General features: G+C 37.1%; 4 protein-coding genes across 4 annotated transcripts; 1 reads left to right on the top strand and 3 right to left on the bottom strand.

The window, feature by feature from the left end:
- The first annotated feature begins 815 nt into the window (after positions 1 to 815).
- LOC101299552 (pre-mRNA-processing protein 40A-like) lies at positions 816 to 10,673 on the top strand. Its single transcript, XM_004292720.1, has 27 exons — positions 816 to 848; positions 1,308 to 1,589; positions 1,723 to 1,920; positions 2,537 to 2,610; positions 2,817 to 2,886; positions 3,905 to 3,957; positions 4,102 to 4,159; positions 4,241 to 4,611; positions 4,706 to 4,772; positions 4,941 to 5,039; positions 5,124 to 5,192; positions 5,272 to 5,349; positions 5,535 to 5,621; positions 5,713 to 5,747; positions 5,861 to 5,966; positions 6,740 to 6,820; positions 6,913 to 6,993; positions 7,083 to 7,136; positions 7,207 to 7,323; positions 7,453 to 7,554; positions 7,862 to 7,909; positions 7,982 to 8,074; positions 8,768 to 8,875; positions 8,954 to 9,018; positions 9,143 to 9,245; positions 9,870 to 10,172; positions 10,263 to 10,673. Exons 1-27 carry the CDS (start codon positions 816 to 818, stop codon positions 10,398 to 10,400), a joined length of 2,973 nt encoding a protein of 990 aa, XP_004292768.1. The 3' UTR covers positions 10,401 to 10,673.
- A 192-nt stretch (positions 10,674 to 10,865) lies between these two features.
- Positions 10,866 to 12,569, bottom strand: LOC101295482. Its single transcript, XM_004290946.1, has 3 exons — positions 11,791 to 12,569; positions 11,571 to 11,664; positions 10,866 to 11,471 (listed from the first exon to the last, which is right to left on the bottom strand). The coding sequence occupies exons 1-3, from the start codon at positions 12,289 to 12,291 to the stop codon at positions 11,002 to 11,004; spliced, it is 1,065 nt and encodes a 354-aa protein (XP_004290994.1). The 5' UTR covers positions 12,292 to 12,569; the 3' UTR covers positions 10,866 to 11,001.
- An 884-nt stretch (positions 12,570 to 13,453) lies between these two features.
- On the bottom strand, positions 13,454 to 13,893 carry LOC101295191. Its single transcript, XM_004290945.1, has one exon. It carries the CDS (start codon positions 13,885 to 13,887, stop codon positions 13,612 to 13,614), a length of 276 nt encoding a protein of 91 aa, XP_004290993.1. The 5' UTR covers positions 13,888 to 13,893; the 3' UTR covers positions 13,454 to 13,611.
- Positions 13,894 to 15,328: 1,435 nt separating this feature from the next.
- On the bottom strand, positions 15,329 to 20,510 carry LOC101299267. The gene is made up of 18 exons (XM_004292719.1): positions 20,366 to 20,510; positions 20,179 to 20,268; positions 19,971 to 20,089; positions 19,775 to 19,888; positions 19,609 to 19,690; positions 19,434 to 19,501; positions 19,280 to 19,342; positions 19,033 to 19,175; positions 18,856 to 18,958; positions 18,695 to 18,775; positions 18,313 to 18,381; positions 18,174 to 18,233; positions 17,955 to 18,068; positions 17,523 to 17,816; positions 16,983 to 17,069; positions 16,499 to 16,678; positions 16,183 to 16,416; positions 15,329 to 15,772 (listed from the first exon to the last, which is right to left on the bottom strand). Exons 1-18 carry the CDS (start codon positions 20,508 to 20,510, stop codon positions 15,329 to 15,331), a joined length of 2,490 nt encoding a protein of 829 aa, XP_004292767.1.
- Positions 20,511 to 21,252: the final 742 nt, after the last annotated feature.

The raw sequence follows: 21,252 nt of genomic DNA, 5'->3' as shown, positions 1-21,252 counted from the left end.
CCCCTCCTCCTCCCCCGGCCGTCGCCGCTGCCATTCTTAACTCTGAGAGGGTAAAAAGATTAACTAGGGCTATTTTAGTCATTTTAGTCGAGATTGATGTCATTTTGAAAGTTTAGGTATGAAACTGATTAAAAAAAAAAGATGAGGTATCAAACTGATTTTATACCTAAAGTTCAGGATAGTAAACTGAATTTTTTTCTAATAATTATACGGGTCGGGCTTTAACTAACCTTTTAATTAATTTTAATTAACCTGATTAAAGCCCGACCCAGCTTGCTACAGTAAATGCAAAGCTGTGACCGCGTGTAAAATATAGCGGGGCGGTAAACAAACATACACCCCAAAACTGTCTCCGACTCTGCGATTCTTATTCGTCTTCTTTAGCAAATCCTTAAACCCTAGAAAACCAGAGCGCGGTGAAGAAGACGACTCAGAGAGATCTCTCCTCCTCGACGCGTCAACTCCTCGCGCCGCTAATTGCCCACTCGCCCTATCCTCTGTAAGTATTGCTCACTCTCAATGCTCCAAATCTTCATTCTCTTTCTTCTTATTCTTCCTTCATTACTCCATCGTTTCGCTTAGCTTCAACTGCAGAGCGCGATTGGATTAACCTACGTAATTTGAATTTTACATAAATAGATGGCGAATTCGAACTTATTTCAATGAATGTGCGCGTATATATAGTGCATTAGGTCAATTGGAGCCTTTTTTTTTCATCTCTGGACCGGAGAGCTGCTTAATTCAATGTTTGAGCTACTTATCGATTATTTTCGGCTTTTTCGCAGTTGAATTGAGAGGACTGCCTATGCGCTGAAATGGCGAATAATCCTCAGTCCTCAGCTGCTCAGGTACAGTAGTTCTAACCTCATTTTGGCCGAACAGTCCTTTTACGAGCTTGTTTAGATCAATTTTGTTATATTCATTCACATTAAGTCGCACGAATCACGACTCAGTTTCTGGCTTATGAGGTAATAATGTTACTGTACCTGCTGTCATTCATAAAAAAACTTGATTTTCGATCATCCTTGCTGTCAGTTGGTCTAGAGTTTTACTACCTTTGAATGTATGCAATTTTGTGTTGTGTAGTTTTCGCTTTCAAGTTCTATGTGATATTTGTGGATTTTGAATTTCAATTCCTTTCTGTTATACCCCTCTATGGAGTAGCCACTCTGGCCTCCTGTAGTTGATTCACTGGGTCCTTAAAGTTTCTGATCTACCCTCTTAATCTTCATATAGTTTGTTTTCGTGTCCATGCTTGGTGACCTCTTTGTTTGTTTTTATTGTTTTTAAAATCCCATTTTCTGCAGTATCGACCAATGGTACCAGCACAGCAAGGACAGCACTTCATATCACCAGGTTCCCAACAATTTCAGCCTGTGGGACAAGGTCAGCCATTGCAATATTCTCAACAAATGCAGCCGTATCCTCTTAGGCCAAATCAGCCTGGTCATGCTCAACCTTCATCACAGGCATTACCTATGCCATACTATCAGCCGAGGCCAGTTACATCTGTCCCACCACACTCTCAGCAACCTGCTCCACCTTTCAATAATCAGATGCCTGGAATGCCCTATCCTTCATCATATATGGTATGACTTTACTAATGCTAACTTGCTATGTGTTTTATTTGGTCGAATGGCTCTAAATTATGCATGTTATATATTTTTCTTTGACTTAAAGAGCACAGTTCTCACATGTTTGCATGCCTCTGAATTTTTTCAGTATGCACAGCCTTCTTATGCCCAGCCACAGAATAATGCCAATTCTTCATCACAGTTTCAGCCAATGTCTCAAGATCAAGCACATGGTGTACCTACTGCTGGACAACCTTGGATGTCCTCCAGTAGTCATCAGGGGGCAGCAGTTACACCACAACAGCAGCCCAGCCAGCAACCTACAAGCACTCCTTTCCCAGATCCTGTAAGTGCCTTGTTTATTGTAATCATTTATGCTCAACACCTTTGAAATTGATTTCACGATTTGATAACAAAGAATGAAGCCTTTTCCAACCATTTTCTATTATATTGATCACAGATATGCAAAGTGATAAATCCTCCATAAAACATGTTAAACTTTTGGTTTTCAGAGATTGGAAATGAGCCATTTGTTGTTATTATTAGAGACAACTTAGTATTATGGCCACTTGATCTTTTCTGATGAGAATTAGTGAGACATGTCCAACGGTGCTATGAATGGTTTTTTGGTAGCATTTCCCGTTTTCATTTACTTGAAACCTACGTACTTAGTTGTTATGATTTGGCTGTTGACGATAGAAGGAGATTTGAAAATTGATGCTAGCAAATAGGATGTTTGTGATAGATCTTGTAAGTTTTAGCCTTCTTATTTTTGTATCCTGATTTAGGCATCAGGTGCATGTATATTTACTGTTTTTAAATGCAATAGAATAGTGAATAGGAAATTTGCGATATGTTTTTACGTTTCTGACTTTTTGTTTCTGAATCCTGGTTTATGTATTACCGTGAATAATGAATAGAGATTTTTACTAATCATGTAATGTCTACTCTCTTATGTTCAGGCAGTAAATGCTCCTAATCTGGCACAGCCATCCTCTTCTGATTGGCAAGAGCATATGGCGTCTGATGGGAGAAGGTAATCTATGTTATTTTCATTTTTGGTTGAATTTATAATTTGTTAATGGGCCGTACATTCTTCTTTTATCTTGACACGATTCTCAAATTATATTGGTAAGTTATGTCTAGGCCTACAGAATATTGTAGTGGTTTGTTATTGCTGAGTTAACTTTCCGATTTTCTCTTTACTTAATTAATCCTTTCCTTAATTTCTTTTTTCCTCAGATATTACTTCAATAGAAGTACTAGACAATCTAGTTGGGAGAAACCTTTAGAATTGATGACTCCACTGGAGGTGAGTCATATTGCTGACTGGTTACCGCAGCTAGAACTCTCATAGTAGTTTTCATTACGCTTCTGATCATGCATTCGAAATATGTTTACGTATTTGCCATTTTTGGATGTTTAGAGTTTTAGGTTCTAGCATGTGCATGGGCTTAAATTGATCACAATTGTTTTTCGCGAATTGTCCTTTTATATGCATGTGCTTCAACTGGTTTGTAGATGTCATGGCAAATCTGGAGAAATTTTACGACTGCTCTATAAGCTCACTTTGAAGACGGGGTTTCAGTTTCACAAGACAGGCAATAATTGCTATTTATATTTTGTTTATCTTTTGGTTGGATGTGTTTAGAAGATGCCAAGCGGTGATTGTTGCCTTCCCCCTATATTATGCATTCTCCTTGGTGGAGTTTTAGAATTATGGAGGCAGTTTAAGGTTTCTCTGGGTTTTTTAGTTTTGATATTTCTTCATTTGGTTTCTGTTATCTTTCCTTCCAAGTATATAAGTCTATTTAAATGTTATGGTTCTTATAACATAGAAGGCAATAACAGAAACAGATTAGTCTGTCTGCATATTTGCATGTATAACCCGTGCACATGCATTCTTGTGTGTGCAAGCACACACAGCATATGTATGGGATTTGGCTTAAGTATTTCTACATTTGCTTTTCTTTTCCAATTCATGCCTACAATAAGGGATCAATTTAAAGTTATTCATTTTCTCTCATGATCCACCTGTCTGGTGGGTAATTGGCTACAGCAGGGCAGGACACTTTGCTTACAGACATGTATGAATCTCATCATGATGATGAGAAAGATGACATATATTTCGAATTGATTGTCCTTTGATTTTCTTTCTCATAATGTGACCATCTCAATGTAGAAGCTTGTATAATGTTAGTTTCCAGTTGACTTGGTCATTTTTACTGTTCACTGCTCTTTGCCATAAGTTTAACATCATATCCTTTAGTATTCTTTCGCAAATTACTTGACCACTATCTTTCACTTAATCATTGTTGTCACTGTAATAGAGAGCCGATGCATCAACTGTTTGGAAAGAGTACACTTCTGCAGATGGGAAAAAGTATGTTATAGTTATTTTTATTTTTTATTTGATTTGGTAAAAGTAAAATAAAAATAATAATGATTATTTTCCCTTAGTATGTGTGTTAATTTTATGGTTTTTATCCCTTTATATTCGTTGTTAATGTGCAAATGTCTTTTGCAGGTATTACTACAACAAGGTTACAAGGGAGTCTAAATGGACAATTCCAGAGGAGTTAAAGGTTTCTTCTCGTGGCCTGTTAATTACTTTTTTTTTTTACACTTTTGTTTATTTTCTCACTTTGAACTATACTTGCTTCCAGCTGGCTCGTGAGCAAGCTCAAAGAGAACATACTCAGGGTACACAATCAGAGATGACTTCAACTTCTCATGCCCCTCCTGCTACTGCTTCAGCTGAAATACATGCTGGAGCTAGTTCAGTTGGGCCCAGCACTTCTTCAGCCCAACCTGGGACAGTCTCGAGTCCAGTTGCAGTGACACCCATCTCTGCCTTCTCTAATCCTTCTCCTACTACGCCTTCGGGATTATCGGTTGCTCCTGGTGTACAATCTTCCATGGCAACGGGGTCTGTTGGAGTTCAACCTGCAGTGGTAAATGTCTCCCCACTTCCTGCTTCTAATGTGGGGAGTACCGGTCTTCCCTCTACTTTGGTCAACACCATTACAAAATCAGTGTATGGATTTATTCCTATGTTATTACTTTTATATTTATCTTTATAGGAGTTATATCATGGTTTCTAATTCCAAGTGGTCTTGCTTGGTATGAAGTAATGAAAATCAGGCACCTCAAGATAGTGCAAGTTCAATTGATGGAGCTTCTAGTCAAGATATTGAGGTAATGCTTGTCTTAATGGCGTTTGAAAATTTTCATCCAACTGAAGTTTTGGGTTACATAATATGGAAAAATTGTACATGATTCCATTTTACATATCTTTCTAGAGAGCTTGCATGTGAAGAATGCAAGCCAGTTTAATCTAACTAGTGTCAGAGTTATTTCTGGCAGGAAGCGAAGAAGGGAATGGCAGTTGCTGGGAAAGTCAATGTGACTCCTTCAGAGGAGAAAGCAATTGATGATGAGCCATTGGTGTATGCCAGTAAGCAGGTACTGACATTTGATTTTATGCCTTTGTTCTGATGTGCTCTCTCTCTCTCTCTAATATGAAAAGATTATCCTGCGTTCTGTTAGGAGGCAAAAAATGCATTCAAATCACTCCTGGAATCTGCAAATGTACACTCTGATTGGACCTGGGAGCAGGTAGCATGACTATCATGTTATTATGATCACCATAGTATATTGTAAGAGAAGCTTATAAACTTTTGAGATTTTATTTCAGGCAATGAGAGAGATCATTAATGACAAAAGATATGGCGCTTTAAGAACACTAGGTGAGCGGAAGCAAGCATTTAATGAGGTAAGGGTGTAATGATTATAACTACTTAAGAGGTTGTGCACAACTTTCTTGTGTTAATGTGTGCTGGGTATGCATAGCTCTGTTATATTAGAGCTGGTTCAAATGACTGCTTGACATTCCAGATTTGCATCAATATTACTTCCATCACATTATGACCTAAAACTAAACAATTGGTTTATTTATAGTACTTGGGCCAAAGGAAAAAGCTGGAGAATGAAGAGAGGCGCATAAGGCAGAAAAGGGCTCGGGAAGAATTTACAAAAATGCTGGAAGTATGTTGGTTACAAGTCGTACTTGATTATTACATTTTGTTCATACAATCTATGATCTGAACAACAAATTCATCTTTGGTCTTTTTTATAGGAGTCCAAGGAACTGACATCAACAATTAGATGGAGGTTTACTCCTTCCCTCTGTCATAAATATATGATTCAGTCCTTTTTACATGTTAATATATGACTGGATAGGATGGAAGATCTGACATGTTCAAATGGATGTTTTTCATGATCAGCAAAGCTGTAACTATGTTTGAAAATGATGAACGATTCAAGGCTGTTGAACGAGCTAGAGATCGGGAAGATCTCTATGAGAGCTACATTGTAGAACTTGAGAGGAAGGTAACAGTTTTACTTTCATTTTTCATTTCTAAGTCGTGCACACTTCTGGATGTAGATATTATACTGAAGATATATTTGATCTAAAATTCATCAAGAAAATTTTTTGCAACCAATTATAAGTGGAGAATTGGCACTTCAGGCTTTGTTATGTATTAAATATGTCAAAGATTCACAATTTGGCCTGAGAAAGACGTATTCACTGGCTACCTGTCTAACTTATGAGGTTCAATCTTTGAATTTTGTAGTTATTCTTCTCTTTCCAGTTTTACTCAATATCTAACGAAGGTTGCTACATATTGCCTTACTGATTAATGTTGCACTGCTCTTCCTAAATGGAGATATATGTGGATCTTGAAATTATCTTTTAATTTTGTATTTATTCTTCTCTTTTCAGTTTTAATCAACAATTAACGAAATTGCCTTACTGATTAATGTTGCACTGTTCTTCCTATATGGAGCTATATGTGGATCTTAAAGTTTTTAAGTTTTGTAACTCCATATTAAGTGTAAGTAGAATAGTGCTATTTCTCTGCATCTCTAACCTTGATAAATGCTACTGAAAATAAAATAGCTTTACCAAGAACATTTCCATAGATTATACTGCATATTGGCACATAAAGGGAGAAAAACATTGAACTACGAGCTATACTGTGAATTGGTTCCCATATGTGTGCATCATATTGTCCCCTTCCCAAGTGGACAGCTGAATTAGGTAGTTGTATGTAAATCAAGGTTGCCAATCTTACTGCTTAAGTTGCAATATTTAACTGCAGGAGAAAGAGATTGCTGCTGAAGAGCATAGGAGGAATATATCCGAGTACAAGGAATTTCTGGAGTCTTGCGACTTTATTAAGGTAAATCTTGTAATATTAATGGATGCATGTATATGTTGTGATTGCTTTGTGGATATTTCATGATTGCTATGCTCTTGTAGGTGAACACCCAGTGGCGTAAAGTTCAAGATCGCTTAGAGGACGATGAGAGATGCTTGCGTCTTGATAAGTTTGACCGCTTGCTTATTTTCCAGGTAGATCACATTATATATGATTCATTGTATGTGTATTTGAGAGGATTGGTTTTTCCTATATGCTAAAATTGTATCATGGTCTGTGGCAGGACCATATTCGTGACCTTGAAAAGGAGGAAGAGGAGCAAAAGAAGATACAAAAGGTATGATTTGCATGAAGGCATTTTACTTTTCTTAAGGTTTTTCTTATATTTTTGTTTCAATAAATTCCAGGAACAATTGAGGCGGATTGAGAGGAAAAACCGGGATGAGTTTCGCAAGATTTTGGAAGAACATGCTGCTGACGGTACTCTTACGGCTAAAACTCAGTGGCGCGATTACTGTATGAAGGTTCTACTCCAAATTTTGATAATATATATGAAGGAGAGCTATATATTAAATTAAAATGCAACAGTATGGGAGTTTTTCATGCATTAGAAGCTCGTTTAAAACTTATTCATGTCTTTGGATTGATTGTAGGTCAAAGACTTGCCACAGTACGAAGCTGTTGCAGCAAACACACATGGTTCTTCAACACCAAAAGATTTGTTTGAGGATGTTGCTGAAGATTTAGAGAAACAGGTGTTTTGCTCGTCATTTTACACCAAATTCTGACTCATTTACTGCGACGATTGGTTTATTTTTTATTTTCTTGGGTTCATGTTTTTATTTTTTTATTCAATCAAACGGACACTAAACAGATGAACCCCTTTGGACCATACACACATTAAGGGATTCTCATCTGGTGCAAAATTATTGAACCAAATACTGGATTCGATATATTAGGCCCTAGAATAGCAAACTTACTATGATTGTTTCAGGTTCAACTTTAACTAGAACCTCAGTGGGCATCACTTTTTTGTGACATTTTACTTTCACTTATTGACAGTTTGTGGAAGATAAAGCACGGGTAAAGGATGCAATGAAGCAAGGGCAGGTAAGATGTTATGAACTTGCTTGGCATTTTTGAAAGCATGTCATTTATCTGGTGCATATTTATCCCTCGCAGATTACAATGGTTTCGTCATGGACATTTGAAGAATTTAAGGCTGCTGTTGTGAATGATATTGGTTTCCCATCAATTTCCGAGCTTAATTTGAAGGTAACCATAACCTTCACAATTTCTTTTTCATTATTTTCTTTTTCTGAGTTGAACTAAACGAATTATTGTCATTTGCATATGTGAAATCGGAAGGTCCATAAAACTTGATTTGAGTGTGTTAAATTGGTTCCGGACATATTTTCTTCATCTCTGCTTGAACGAAATAAAAGTGGTTTGTGTGTTGCATCAAATTATGTCGAAATTGCTTTTCGTTCATAACGTTTGCAGCTGCATCACTCCTGGTTGGGAGAAAATATAAGTAACATGCTTCTTGGTTTGAAAGCTTTCTAGTAATCAGTTTTTCTTCCCCTAGCCACATATTTTTGTTCATTTGAATTCAGATGGCTTAACTTGTATGGACATGATGCAAAAACAAGTCATTGTTTTTTACATGAGTGATTGCTTACTCATTTGTTAGTGGCTAAATGCTGAAGGATCTGAAAGATGACAGTAATTAATTGAAGGGCACCATTATCTTCTTCTCATCTTGCGCATTGTCATGGAAATGCTTTTATTTGTTTCACACTCAATTCATGGATGAAAAGATAAACTGTGTTTTGGTCTTTAAATCTGTTAATACCAACTTTGTTTGGCGACTCTTCATTCCATTCTTATAGCTGTTAATACTAGTAGGACATGCACTTTTTACATACTGTGCCGCTTGACAGTTTACTAATATTTTACTTCTTTAAGCTTGCTTACGAGGATATATTAGAGAGAGCCAGGGAGAAGGAGGAGAAAGAAGCAAAGAAGCGGCTACGAATTGCTGATGACTTCCATAAGCTTTTGCACACGTTCAAGGTCTGGTGGCACTCTAACAGATGAATACTGTTAACTTATGTGAGATATCAATCATTGAATTATTGTTTTGCCTTGTAGGAAATAACTGTTTCTTCTAGCTGGGAAGATTGCAAACAACTTTTTGAAGAGACCCAAGAATACAGGTCTTTCTGATCATACCATGGATTCTGTTTTTGTTTTTTGTTTTAACTTGCTTTGAATGGATTACTTCATTCTATTATTACTTTATTTATATATACTTTTTTTTTCTGCCTACATTATTTTCAGATCAGTTGGGGATGAGGACTTTGGAAGGGAAATTTTTGAGGAATATATTACAAGTTTACACGAGAGGGCCAAAGAAAAAGAACGGAAGCGTGAGGAGGAAAAGGTGTGGCTTTTATTGTCTGTTATAAGCTGTGGCTATCATTATACTTCATTAGTAGCTAAGACCTTAAGCCACATGGCATTTTAAATTTTGAGCTCGATGATGAAGTGTGTGTTAAAATGTTTCTAGTGTGGTTTATAATTTGGTAACTGTTTTCATGCCTAACCTATATGTTGCTCTAAAGAAGTTCCTAGTTCCCATTCAAGGTACCGACAGAATGTGTTTGGTTAGATTTTCATAACTGCAAATGGGAAGCAGATCATTTTGGCAATTGAGTGAATGAAGAGATATTGAAGGGTTGCATTGTTGTGGTTGATACATATTATTGCCACTCTCTTTGCCTATGGTTTCCCTGTCACAATGATAAATTCGCTGTTCTAGATCCACTCAAATTATAGTTCCCCTGCCTGACATGGTGTGGAATTGTTGACCATCTCTTTGTATATCTTACTCGGGTGGTAGAAATGAATCTGGGTTGGTTCTGAAATATATATGCTGGCTTGATACCTAATGTTTTGGCTTTTTATTCAAGTGCATGTAGAAATTTCAAAAGAAAATCAGCAGTGGTCATTGTTATATACTAATATCAGGAATTTGACATTCTTGTCTCGGTCTTGTCCTGTGCAGGCAAAAAAGGAGAAGGAAAGAGAGGAGAAAGAGAAGCGGAAGGATAAGGAGAGAAAGGAGAAGGATAGAGAACGTGAAAAAGAGAAGGGAAAGGAAAGATCTAAGAAGGATGAAACAGATAGTGAAACTGTTGACATGACTGATAGTCATGATCACAAAGAAGATAAGAAAAGGGAGAAAGACAAAGATAGGAAGCACCGGAAGCGGCATCAAAGTTCCATTGATGACGTGGGTTCTGATAAGGAAGAGAAAGAGGACTCTAAGAAACACAGACATAGTAGTGACCGCAAAAAATCAAGAAAAGTATGTGAAACTTCTTTTATGATGTATCTGGTTTAGGCATTTTAGCTATTTTTGAAATAGTAATTTTTATTTCCTGATGTTTCATTGTAGCGTGCATATACACCTGAATCTGACAGTGAAAATCGACATAGAAGACATAAGAAAGAACATCGAGACGGTTCTCGTAGAAATGGTGGATACGAGGAGCTTGAAGACGGAGAGGTCGGTGAAGATGGGGAAATTCAGTAGACCTGCTGTTCTATCTTTATAAGTGCGTTTTTGTGGCTGTGAGATCTACGCATTTCATGGATTAGGTGTTGCAGATCAAACCAATTTTTGTTAACGTAGTTCTCATGGTTATACATGCGGGAGAGGATTATTTCAATGTACTTAAAAAGAATGGATATCTAGGACTTTGGGGTTTATACCCACTTCTAGAAGTGTAAAAGATCAGATACCTGCAACTTTCACTGCGGTCGATTTTAGTTGAAGTGCAAGTATTTGCCCCGGTTCATTTGTACCAGTATAGTTATGTTCATATGTTAGAAATGAAGATTTATGCGATGTCGATAGTTAACCTGAAGGTATTTTGTTCTTTGCTAACTCTTGTTATTTCGGCTCTGTGGTAAAATTGTTGTTGATTTCAAGATGGTTTAGCTTCAGGTTGTCACAGGGGCAGAATAATTCTTGGCCTAGGATGTCACTACCAGTTATACATGGAAGTAATTGGTAGATATTGTATGAGGAAAACAACACTACAGCCAACAAATTTGTTCCCCAATTGTGCTGGAAAAGAAAATTGGTAAGCAAATTTGATGCTACAAATTGGAAATCAGAGCGAGACGGGAAGCTAAGATGATCTAAACTCAATGGGAGAGCAACAAATTTCTTCAACGATGTCCTCCAAAATGGCGTCCCCAATTTTCCAACAAATCTCTTCTTGTTCATTACAATTCCATTCTTCGAAGTCTGAGTCCAACAAGAAATCGATGTTGGTCTCATTCCCAGCCTGTCTATCCCAAATCCTTAGTTTCTGATAAATCAGCTTTCCTAGTTCTTCTGCCCCCAAAAACTTTGTGCTGTTCTGCTCTTTCATTTGCTTTGCATGAGTTTCTGTCATCTCTCTTACACAATCAAACAGAAGCTGCCTTGTCTGCTGCAACATCCTTTTCGATTTGTGTGGAGAAGGATTTGATCTGATCACCGGCTCTAGAATTTCTGGAACTCCAGAAGTACCTTTTGGCTTCTCTAATGGTGGCTGGAAAAGTAGTTCCCACAGAGAAGATGATAACGTGGATTCCTCGATGACCTTGTTGGGTACTGTATAATAAACCAAAGCAGAAAATTGACCAAGTTAATATAGAAGCACAATAGCTTACTATTAAGCTCTCAGTTGCCAAAGATTTTCAAGAGCTAAACCTGCATGGTAAGGTCTATCTTCCAGTACTGAAATTGAGGTGTGTTCCTTAGACTGCTTCTTCTTCGATGATGTTTCCCCGTTGAGCAGTGCTATCTGTAGCAGCCTGCTGGCTTTGTTAGCAATCGAATCAAATCAACAATTTTGTAAAGATTGAAACTTGGTTTCATGTTTTGCACATGAGAAGATTTGAAAGAGTTATGAGCAAAATCGTGTTTCTACCTTTCTCTCTACTTTCATATTGCAGAGATTTGAAATTCGAGAAGTTCCTTCTACTGCAAGCGAGACTTGATCTTCATTCTGGAATGAAACTGTGGCAACAGCTTCATCTTTTTCACTATCACAGCATGATTCGTACTGTGTTCTGCTGCTACTAGAAGAAGAAAGTCCATCCGAATCTTCAAGGCAATCTCGAGGAAGAGTAATCTCAGTGTCGGCATCAAACTTACCCTCTTCTTTTTCGGAATTCTCGGTTCTTGAGCCACCATTTTTGGAAACAAGCTTGTTATAGACAGATCTCAGTAACTTGGAGAAGCTAGGAGTACCCTTTTTGCTCTTGTTTTGTCCCCAACTACATGATCTCTTTAAACTCTTGCTTGAACTAATGCTATTGCTCTTTCTGAGACACCCTCTTTCAAATAGGTAAGCCTCTAGGACAAAGGGTTCTTGCTGCTCCCTGAGTAGCTCTCCAAGTTTAACTGGTTTTGTTGTTGTGGAAGCCATTAGAAAACTCTATGTTGCAGCAGAGGCTAGGATTGAACATAGAGTAACTGCAAATTGGAAAGATGATGATGAATGTTTCTGGTGAAATAAATGAGAGAGACAAATCGTATCTGTCAGTCTTGGGACTGGACAGAAGCACAGAGGAAAAAGGAAGATTAGAGAAACTTATTGAGGTCAGATAGAGAAAGACAGAGAAAGAGGGCCCCTAAATCAATCTCTTGGTCATATATGAACAAGTTTTTAACTGCTTGAGGTAGGAGGATAAATGTATATGACCTACAATTTAAAATTTGGATTAGATCATTTATCTCAATGTTATGTTCAAATCAGTAGGTTGCTGTCTCTTTATTGAGTCTTCCTCATTTCACTGTCCAGCATAAATGTATAAATTTGATAAAATGGTCCTCAACTTTCTTGTCCCATGTATTCATGATGGGTGATCATATCATGCAGATGAGAGACAGAGAGGCAAATGGGATCTAATTACTTCTGGATAGTTTACCCTCATAAACTCAACTCCTACACTTCCACAAGTTTAAAGTAAGATTGTGGTTGATTGGTTGCTCTCAACTCAAAAGTTCTTCAAGAATTACATTAACAGTTTAACAGCATTGCATGCTTGACTGTATCATATATAATCTTGTATTTTTCTACATTACATATATTGTAGGCATATTTGAATCCGTACAAAATAAAAGATACGCAAGTGTAAACTAGTTGTATAGATGTAATACACAAACGAACACTGTTACGCTTGCATCATGATACATGATATTCGAACTGCCTTGCCTCTTTTGCATATGATTATGTCCATTATTTTCTTCTTCATTTTGTTTATGTTCCAATAACGAAATCACGACAAATTATACATGCATTAAATATACATGTTTCATGATTTGCTGGTTCATCTTCGTTCCTTGATTTGTGCTAAATTTACGGAGTGGAAGTGTGTTCTGTAATCTGTTGTACCTAACAGAAGGGACATATCCTCAACTACTAAATATCATTGCTAATGGAAAATTTATAATCTAGTTTAACTTCTGTGGGGTTTTAGATTATGAATTTCAAAGATGATGGCCCTGATGGTGGGATTTCTAACACAATCTCTTATCTACGACCCAAAGGGCTAAACAGCTCATCAAAAGCATTAGTTCCTTATTTTTGGGAAGACATGATATGAGTAGGATGTATATAAAATTAGAAACCCATTTCATTACATTCAGTTTGTTATTACACGCAGACTAAATTAAGGAGCAATAAATAGTACAAGTACACGGAATTAAGTAAGCAGCAGCGGACGATGATGGATCAAATCATCATTCAAATGGGAATGCATCTGGAAACTTTGGGGTAGACATGGGTGGCGGGATGAGCCATGATCCGGCGACCCTTCATGTGTTTGAAGATGTAAACGACAGCCCCCACAGGCCACTCCACGACCGCCGCCACGGCGAAGGCCACGACCCCCAAGGTAGGCCCCAGCACCTTGCACCGGCAGGGGTTGCTGCGCGTTCCACACTGCACGCATCCAAAGTTACCACGAGGCATTCTGCTGCCGGTGCCGTGCTGCTTGCTTCTTCTTGCTTTGGTTCTCATTTGCTTCTACTTGCTGTATGTGATCGATTTGAGGATGGATATGATTCAAGGAGCTTCCACAGCTTCGTTTTATAGTGCTCTACATTCTTGGGGACACCTGTTGTGTAACGCCACGCATGCCAGCCACCTGTCTTCTGTGAGTCATCACAGGGACACGTGTTTCGATTTCATCGTCTTGCTGTCTTCTTTTTTTCTCTGTAAACTATGCGAAAGGAATTAAATGATTTGGCAAGGTCCGATTCGAAATGCTTGATATGATTTCAACGATATGATAATGTATTTTCTTATATAGCTTTTCAGGTTGTCCATATACGACGGTCGACATATCTATATTTCTATAAGTTTTTGGTATGCATAATTATATTACACTTTCTTATTTGTTAAGACCGTCGTAGACTCATGATATTAGAGTAGTTTTGCTTGGTGTGTGGTTTAGAATGATGGTGTTATCTAAGGATGACTAATTTAAATTTCCACAATAACATAATCTAAAGAGACCAAAATGAAAACAAGGTACTACGTAAGATCATTTATTTTAGTATCCAGTGTCACCAAACATGGTACTAACCAAACTTGACTCTTTATTTAGGACGGTCCTAGTTAGTCCCAACAAACAAACATGCACTAAAGAAGCAAATGGTGTTGCAGATCGTCTGCTCATTTTGTTAGAGCATCTCCAACAGTTTCCTAATTTTCTCGATTTTAGAAATATTAAATCTTTTTTAAGTCGACATATCTATATAGAGTAATATTTCATGATAGTACGTGACTACGTGCATCAAGAAAACCATATATACACTACAAGATTCATTGTAAATTCTATGCACACTTGAAGAAATTTGAACTTGTGCGGCACTAAAGAGGATAAGATAAGTTCGATCATTTCATTCCTTTGTAACAAAGATGACGTGCCACGCAAACTTTAAACATTTTCAGGTTGTCCATATTCGACAGTCGACATATCTATAATTCTATAAGGAGCAAATAGTGCTGCAGATCGTCGACTCACTTTGTTACGGTTATGTTATTTTGACGAGTTTCGGTTAGACGAGACTCGTGTTATTATTTATATTATTGTCATGTTAATTCTGTAACTCGGGATTTTTATGTCCCTTCGATGCAAATGTTATTGTTTGGCACGAGTCAAAATTTGTCTTTTGACAAGAAGCCTGTGATATAGTAGATTGGATACTTACTTTCCTATGAAAATCATGTGTTACAGTTGCTGGAGTATTTGGTTCAAAATCCAAAGTGTTGACAAGTCGAACCAAATCAACACATAGAAACGATCTACCTCTTTGCATGTCTAAATACAGTTCTGTTTATACATAATCTTAATCAGAGAGCATACAGAGTTCTTTAACTTAAATGGCACAAAATAAATAATAACAACAGTTGAGAAGAGATGTGGAAGAAACAAGCTGAAGTCTCCCACATTACACTATTGAACCACATTACTAGATTTGGGAACTGAAACTCCATATTCGGCTTTCAGGCTCTCAACTTTAGACTTGAACTCATTGTGAAAAGACATAAGTGATGTCTTCCGATTGCAAAATGCGACACTGAACTGCTTAATTTTTTCTTCAAGATCTTTTCTTCTCTGCAACTCTTCTTTCATATAATTCACAATATTTTCCTTCTGCTCAGTAATTAGTAATAGTCTTTCAGACGATTCAGATGCCGCTTTGTGCAAGGAATCCCTTTCTTCCTTCAACAGCTGAAACTCAGTTTCCAAGATCTCATATCTTTGTTTAGAGTTCTTCAGAAGCTGGTTATGAGAATCTAGCTCTTTTGCCAGGTCATGGTGTCTTTCCTTGATGGTGTTCAGCTCATTGCTCAGTTTTTCCTTCCAAGAGGCAGCATCTCCTCCCATTGCGCATTCCTTTATCACAACAACTGTATCTTAAAAGACAAAACAAAGACAGCTTAAACTGCTCTTATTTTTCCTAGATTGCTAAATTTGATTACTTCAAAAACTTAACCAGATGCTTTCGCAGAAATATGAAAAGCAGAGAAACAATACAGAAAAGGTATTGAAAACTTGAAAGTACACGTAATAGATTGCAAGAAAGACTCTGATCAGCTTGGATAATTTTAGGCTCTTTTTATTAGTTGATCATATAATGTATTACAATTCTGTAGAAAGGTAACATCGGTAACTATTGTTGCCTGTAACTACTACTTTTAAGCATCAAAGCAGATTTATAACATACAAAATATCCTTAACAATAGGGCAGAGAATAAAATTATAACTAATGAGTGATATCTTGTAAATTTTGACCAGGCAGATACCTGTGACTTCCTTGCTTGTCCATCCTCACTGTTTACTGTTTCTGATGATACCAATAATTTAACTGTGTTGCTCAACCTCTCAGAAAGCACTTTATGCTGTTCTTGGATCCAAGATCTTTGGTCAGCAATTGGCACTGAGAAATCGACTTCTAGAGTTGTAAATAGGCTTGTGCCAATTTCAGTTATACTTGAAAGCAATTTCGCCACAGAAGATTTTTCATCAGATATATAACTCTGCCCAAATCATCTTAAGGTTAGCAAATTGTACAGTAACAAATACGGATTGAGATAGCCTCAAAAGAAAATCAGCCGTTACCTGAGTCGTTGATAAAACATCCACATATATATCTTTGCAAGTTGCTGCACATTCACCAAGCCTTTGAGGGATTTCTCGAATCAGCTGTGCTTCTTGTTGGAGCTCAGATATCTCTGACAATAATTGATTGTTCAGTAAAACTTGTTCCTCATGTTTCCTAACTTGTTCGTCATGCTTCCTCTGTACATATTAAAGCATCATTACATAAGCCACAGAAGTATGTAGAGGAGTAAAAACCAGTGCGAAGTGGTATCCAGCATACACTTATGAGAGAAATCTTTTCTAAATTTATGAAGTAGACTGAAAAGAGACAAACAAACAACTATTAGATGTGGTAAACAATAAGAGTATGAATTCAGATAGCAATGAAGATTCAGGTGGCTCAAATTTGAGTCTTTTATGAGGGAAGCTTAGACATGCTAAGTTTAAAAAAGAGTAGCTTATCCTCAACCTAATCACCTACTATGGATAGTTAGAGACTGACCTTAAGATCATCTCTTTCTTCAATTGCAAGTTCTAATTGCCTCTTCAAATTTTGGACCTCCTGCTCGTGATTCTCATTTGAATTTCCCTGAATTTTTTTAGGAAACAATAAAAGCAACTCATTAAACCTTACACCCCAAACACTTAATAAAGTATAGAAATATTGTCAGGGCATTACTGCATTCAGCCATGTATCAAAACAAAGTTACATAAAAGATTTGATATATATCTGACCATTGAATAAACTACAATATGCAGTGCATTGAAATAGAGCTGGAATGCAGTTTCAGTATATAAAGAAAATGTTAAAGTTAACAAGTTGAAACAATTCATTTTCCTTTTTCAATGGTCTGAAAGGAAACAAAGATGACCCAATTTCAATCTTACCAGATGTAGCATACTAGAAACAATTTATTTGAGTGCACACAAACATATACACGTGGTGATGATGATTGTCGCTATTTTTATTTCACTCATTGAAACAAGTAGAAAACAGAACTTCCGTTGACAAAAAAAAATGTTCGAGTAATAAAAAACTCACCGGAGTTGCATCACTTGGTGGAAAGGATTGAACTTTTCTTGCAGGAGTCATTTGAATGGAATCAAGGTCAGCTATGTAACCTTTGTTCATTTTCATCCACGTGTCTTCATCAACCACATTGCTAAAGGCATCTGGAAGGGGGCTAAAACTAGGCAATGGTGAATAATTTGATCTCTTGGCAACAAAAGCATTAGGAGCTGCCTTGCTAGAGGGGGTTGTAAAGAGAGCTCCTTGAGATTTACTGATGCTGTCATTACATTCTTCCTTAAGGCTTTGTCTCCCAGAATCTTGTGGCTATACACAGTAAACATTATCAAAACATGGCACACTACAAACTCAGACAATTAAACTGATCCAAACCAAGTCAAACATGAAACTATGGTATTGATATGACTCAGTAATTACATAATATGTAACAAGCCAGTCCCCTACCTGACAAGAACTACCGCCAAAGTCTGAGAGTGTGTCTACACTACCGAGATTGTTCAATTTTGATTTCCTCTCCTCTTCCAATTCTGTTTCCAGCTTTTCACGCTCTAGTTCATTCTGAACCATGAAAATTAACAGCCACATATGAAAGGTAAAAGAGGTTATGGTCCAGATGATACTCACAATTCCACAAATTGAGAGAGAGAGAGAGAGAGAGCTCACCTGAAGCAGGTCATTTCTCAATTTCAATATCTCCTGCTCTAACACCTCAGCATGGGATCCCTAAACATTTTATTTAAAGCAGATTGTGTTAGCTTGTGTTCAATCTCGATTTTATGATACAACATGAGATGATTCTCACCTGAAGCTTCTTACGAAGCTCTTCTATCTCTTGTTTTTGCCTCTTCAGTAAGGCTGCTTCTGTCAAGATCTGTGACAAATTTGAATATTTTATAATGGTTAACTTCACAGTTATATTCAAAGTCATAAAAAAAAAAGGCTGTGAAAAGAGACAGAAGTATAACAAGAAATGACTGTATGATACACCAAAATGATGGTCAACACTCAACAAACAAGAACCAGAAAAGTTACGGGTTGAAACTATTTTTTACAGAAGCTATAAGAAAATTAGACATGAGATAGAAAAGGATTCCACAGTAAAAAAGATGCACATGTATGTAATATGCTATGATCATGAACTAATTTACAAAAACAGTTACAAAACCACGCAACAAGAAACAAACCTCGTTTACTTGAGCACAATTAGTGATACGCTTAGCTCTGCTAGCAAACTGAAGGGTTCCCTTTGTTTCCTCAACATGTACCTAAATGCATCCATAACACGTTAAACACCAAAATATTGAAGTATGCTAAAAAAATATTTCAGCAGGAAATACTAGACTACCTCTTCTGGTGCTATAGTGCATATTATTGAAGTTTTTGCATTACCACCAAGGGCAGGTTGAAGTATACGGGTTAGCTTACTATCACGATAAGGAATATGACCCCTGCATTGAAAGTCAACATTAGAACAATAGTCTTCTATTCAACTAAAGATGATTTACTAAAACGGAGAAAATACCTGTTTTTGGCACCATCACTTAGTTTGTTGATCACATTACCAAGACTCATTAAGCTCTTGTTTATGTGCTTTCCTTCTTTCAAACGTACTCCCCCAGCTCCAGTTTTAGCAATTCGTTCAGAACCAGCTAAATCAACCAAATTCTACAATACATGCAGCAATCATGATTAAGATATCAAAAGGCACGAGATAACTGTAACTCTGTGTCAACTTTTCATAGAAAGGAAATGGCATAAAGAATACAAACCAAGACCGAGACGCGAATAACATCAGCATTTGCATTGATGTCCTTCTCTTTGCTTTCAATTACCTAGAAGCATAAGATATATGGGATCAGTTAGAAGAAAATCCGGTATTTAGCTGAAGCTTTACAAGTAAAATCTAAGTATGAACGCACGCACCATTCTGAATATTGTGTGAGATCTACTACTCCGAGCATTCATATTTGTTTCTCCAAAGTGTCTATTAACTGTAACAAGACATTTTGTAGCCACATATAAGCATGAAAGTTCCATCAATAGAAGATACAATGACCTAAAAGCCTCAATATTCATGTGTTGGTTTCAAAGTGCAAACCTTCTCCGGCTTCAAGCAGCTTCAAAACCTGTTCAGCATTACTTACAATCTCCTCTTTGAGGCCGGCAACAAATATTCCACGCTAAACAAGACAAAAAAGTGACTTCAGTTCATTTAAAGAAGCCAACCTGAATAGAAATATCCAAACGGTGGACAACCAACCTACCTCCAAACTCTCATGAATCTGCAATTTCTGGTTCTCTACAGCCAAAAGGTCATTAATTTCTTCGTTGTAGATCTCCATGTATGAAACTCGAATCAGAAACTCCCGGTGTGACATCTGTACAAACTCAACACATTAAGCAAAAATGCAAAATCATCAAGCAGTAAACACAACAAGCCACAATACAAAAGCTCATTACCATGTGGATTCTCTCAAACACGTCCCTCACCGCCCGGTGAATGATACCGGGATCTGTATCGGAACCGTTCATGGTGAAAGTCTTGCCACTGCTGGTCTGCCCATACGCAAATGCAGTTCCTATTACATTACAAATTCCATCAGCCGACTACTCGAATCAAATCAATGACCTCACAAAAAAAACTAACAGATTCGTCTTTTGAAATTACCATTGAAACCTTCTACCACGGCGTGAATTATGTCCTTGGTAAGAAGATCATAAACCCTAGAATTGCTGCACGTTTCGTCGAACACATGGTCTGCAAAATCAAATCACACAGAATCAAACTTCGCTGCTACAGATACATAATCGTAAGCATAGAATTGAAGCATCTACGATTCCAATTAGGGCATTACCGAAAGCGTAGGAGACTCCGGAGATCGGAGTGCCGTGAACCTTGTGAAGAGAAACGCGGTTCTCGTCGACCTTCCAGAAGGTTCCGCCGGAAGAATCTTGAGTTGCCGGAGGTCTCAGGCGGACGGCGACGCAGATCTTCTCCATTGATGACTGTGACGGTCTCAGCCTCTCTCTCTCTCTCTGAGTTTAAGCAACGGTCGGCCTACTGGTTTTGTACAACTTCCTGATTTGAATGTGTGTTAAGATTACGGAAATGACCCCTTGATGAGGTCAGATTCGAAATTCAATTTTCAAAGGCACTACGAACCTAGAGAAATGGGCTTCTTTCTGAGAAGCCCGTTATTTACACTGTCTCGTTTAAACTGTGTATGGACCTCCTGTTACAAAAAAAAAAATGTGTATGGACCTTGTACCCAATTAATTTTTTTTTTTGTGTTTTATTTATTTGTTTTTGTTTTTGTTTTTTGTAAAAAGTACTCAAAGGTTTAGTCTATTCACCGACAAGAAATTTGTGTTAATTGTTAGTGATTTGTTACATTGTAGATTATCTTGAAAGGAAGGAAATGAAACAACATAATTAGTCTTAATAACATAGCTTAATTATAGCAATTGTCCCTCAGTTGTCATAATGAACCCCCTTCTAAACTATCCAGAAAGGAATTCCTTCAAACTTTAACATCCGGTAAGCCTTAATTTTGTGAATTCTAATCAAAACATCATATTTGTTTCCTAAAAGGAAAAATTTCCCCTTTATTTTTCCCTTTCATGTTCCTTAATGAGGTTCGTTGCATTAATCTTCTCTTTCATGATAAAATTCAATGAGATGTTTTGTCTCTTGTTCATACTTTAAATTTTAAGTTTGTTAATTTGTTTTTTAGCAATTTAC

The sequence above is a fragment of the Fragaria vesca genome, linkage group LG2, assembly GCF_000184155.1.
Source record: "Fragaria vesca subsp. vesca linkage group LG2, FraVesHawaii_1.0, whole genome shotgun sequence".
NCBI classification, from domain to species: domain Eukaryota; kingdom Viridiplantae; phylum Streptophyta; class Magnoliopsida; order Rosales; family Rosaceae; genus Fragaria; species Fragaria vesca.
The sequence above is the reverse complement of the archived record's forward strand: the minus strand, read 5'-3'. Positions and strand labels throughout refer to the sequence as shown.

Bases quoted from the DNA above. Each gene is read 5' to 3' on its own strand.
- LOC101299552 (XM_004292720.1), top strand. From the start codon at position 816: ATGGCGAATAATCCTCAGTCCTCAGCTGCTCAG. The intron at 5,350-5,534 runs GTAAGGGTGTAA...GTTTATTTATAG, and splicing joins GGAAGCAAGCATTTAATGAG to TACTTGGGCCAAAGGAAAAA. The intron at 6,994-7,082 runs GTAGATCACATT...GGTCTGTGGCAG, and splicing joins ACCGCTTGCTTATTTTCCAG to GACCATATTCGTGACCTTGA.
- LOC101295482 (XM_004290946.1), bottom strand. From the start codon at position 12,291: ATGGCTTCCACAACAACAAAACCAGTTAAACTTGGAGAGCTACTCAGG. The intron at 11,665-11,790 runs GTAGAAACACGA...AGGCTGCTACAG, and splicing joins ATATGAAAGTAGAGAGAAAG to ATAGCACTGCTCAACGGGGA. The intron at 11,472-11,570 runs GTTTAGCTCTTG...TTTATTATACAG, and splicing joins AGATAGACCTTACCATGCAG to TACCCAACAAGGTCATCGAG.
- LOC101295191 (XM_004290945.1), bottom strand. From the start codon at position 13,887: ATGAGAACCAAAGCAAGAAGAAGCAAGCAGCACGGCACCGGCAGCAGA.
- LOC101299267 (XM_004292719.1), bottom strand. From the start codon at position 20,510: ATGGAGAAGATCTGCGTCGCCGTCCGCCTGAGACCTCCGGCAACTCAA. The intron at 19,889-19,970 runs GTAATGAGCTTT...GAGTTTGTACAG, and splicing joins TGTTTGAGAGAATCCACATG to ATGTCACACCGGGAGTTTCT. The intron at 18,234-18,312 runs GTGAGAATCATC...TAAAATGTTTAG, and splicing joins AGCTTCGTAAGAAGCTTCAG to GGATCCCATGCTGAGGTGTT.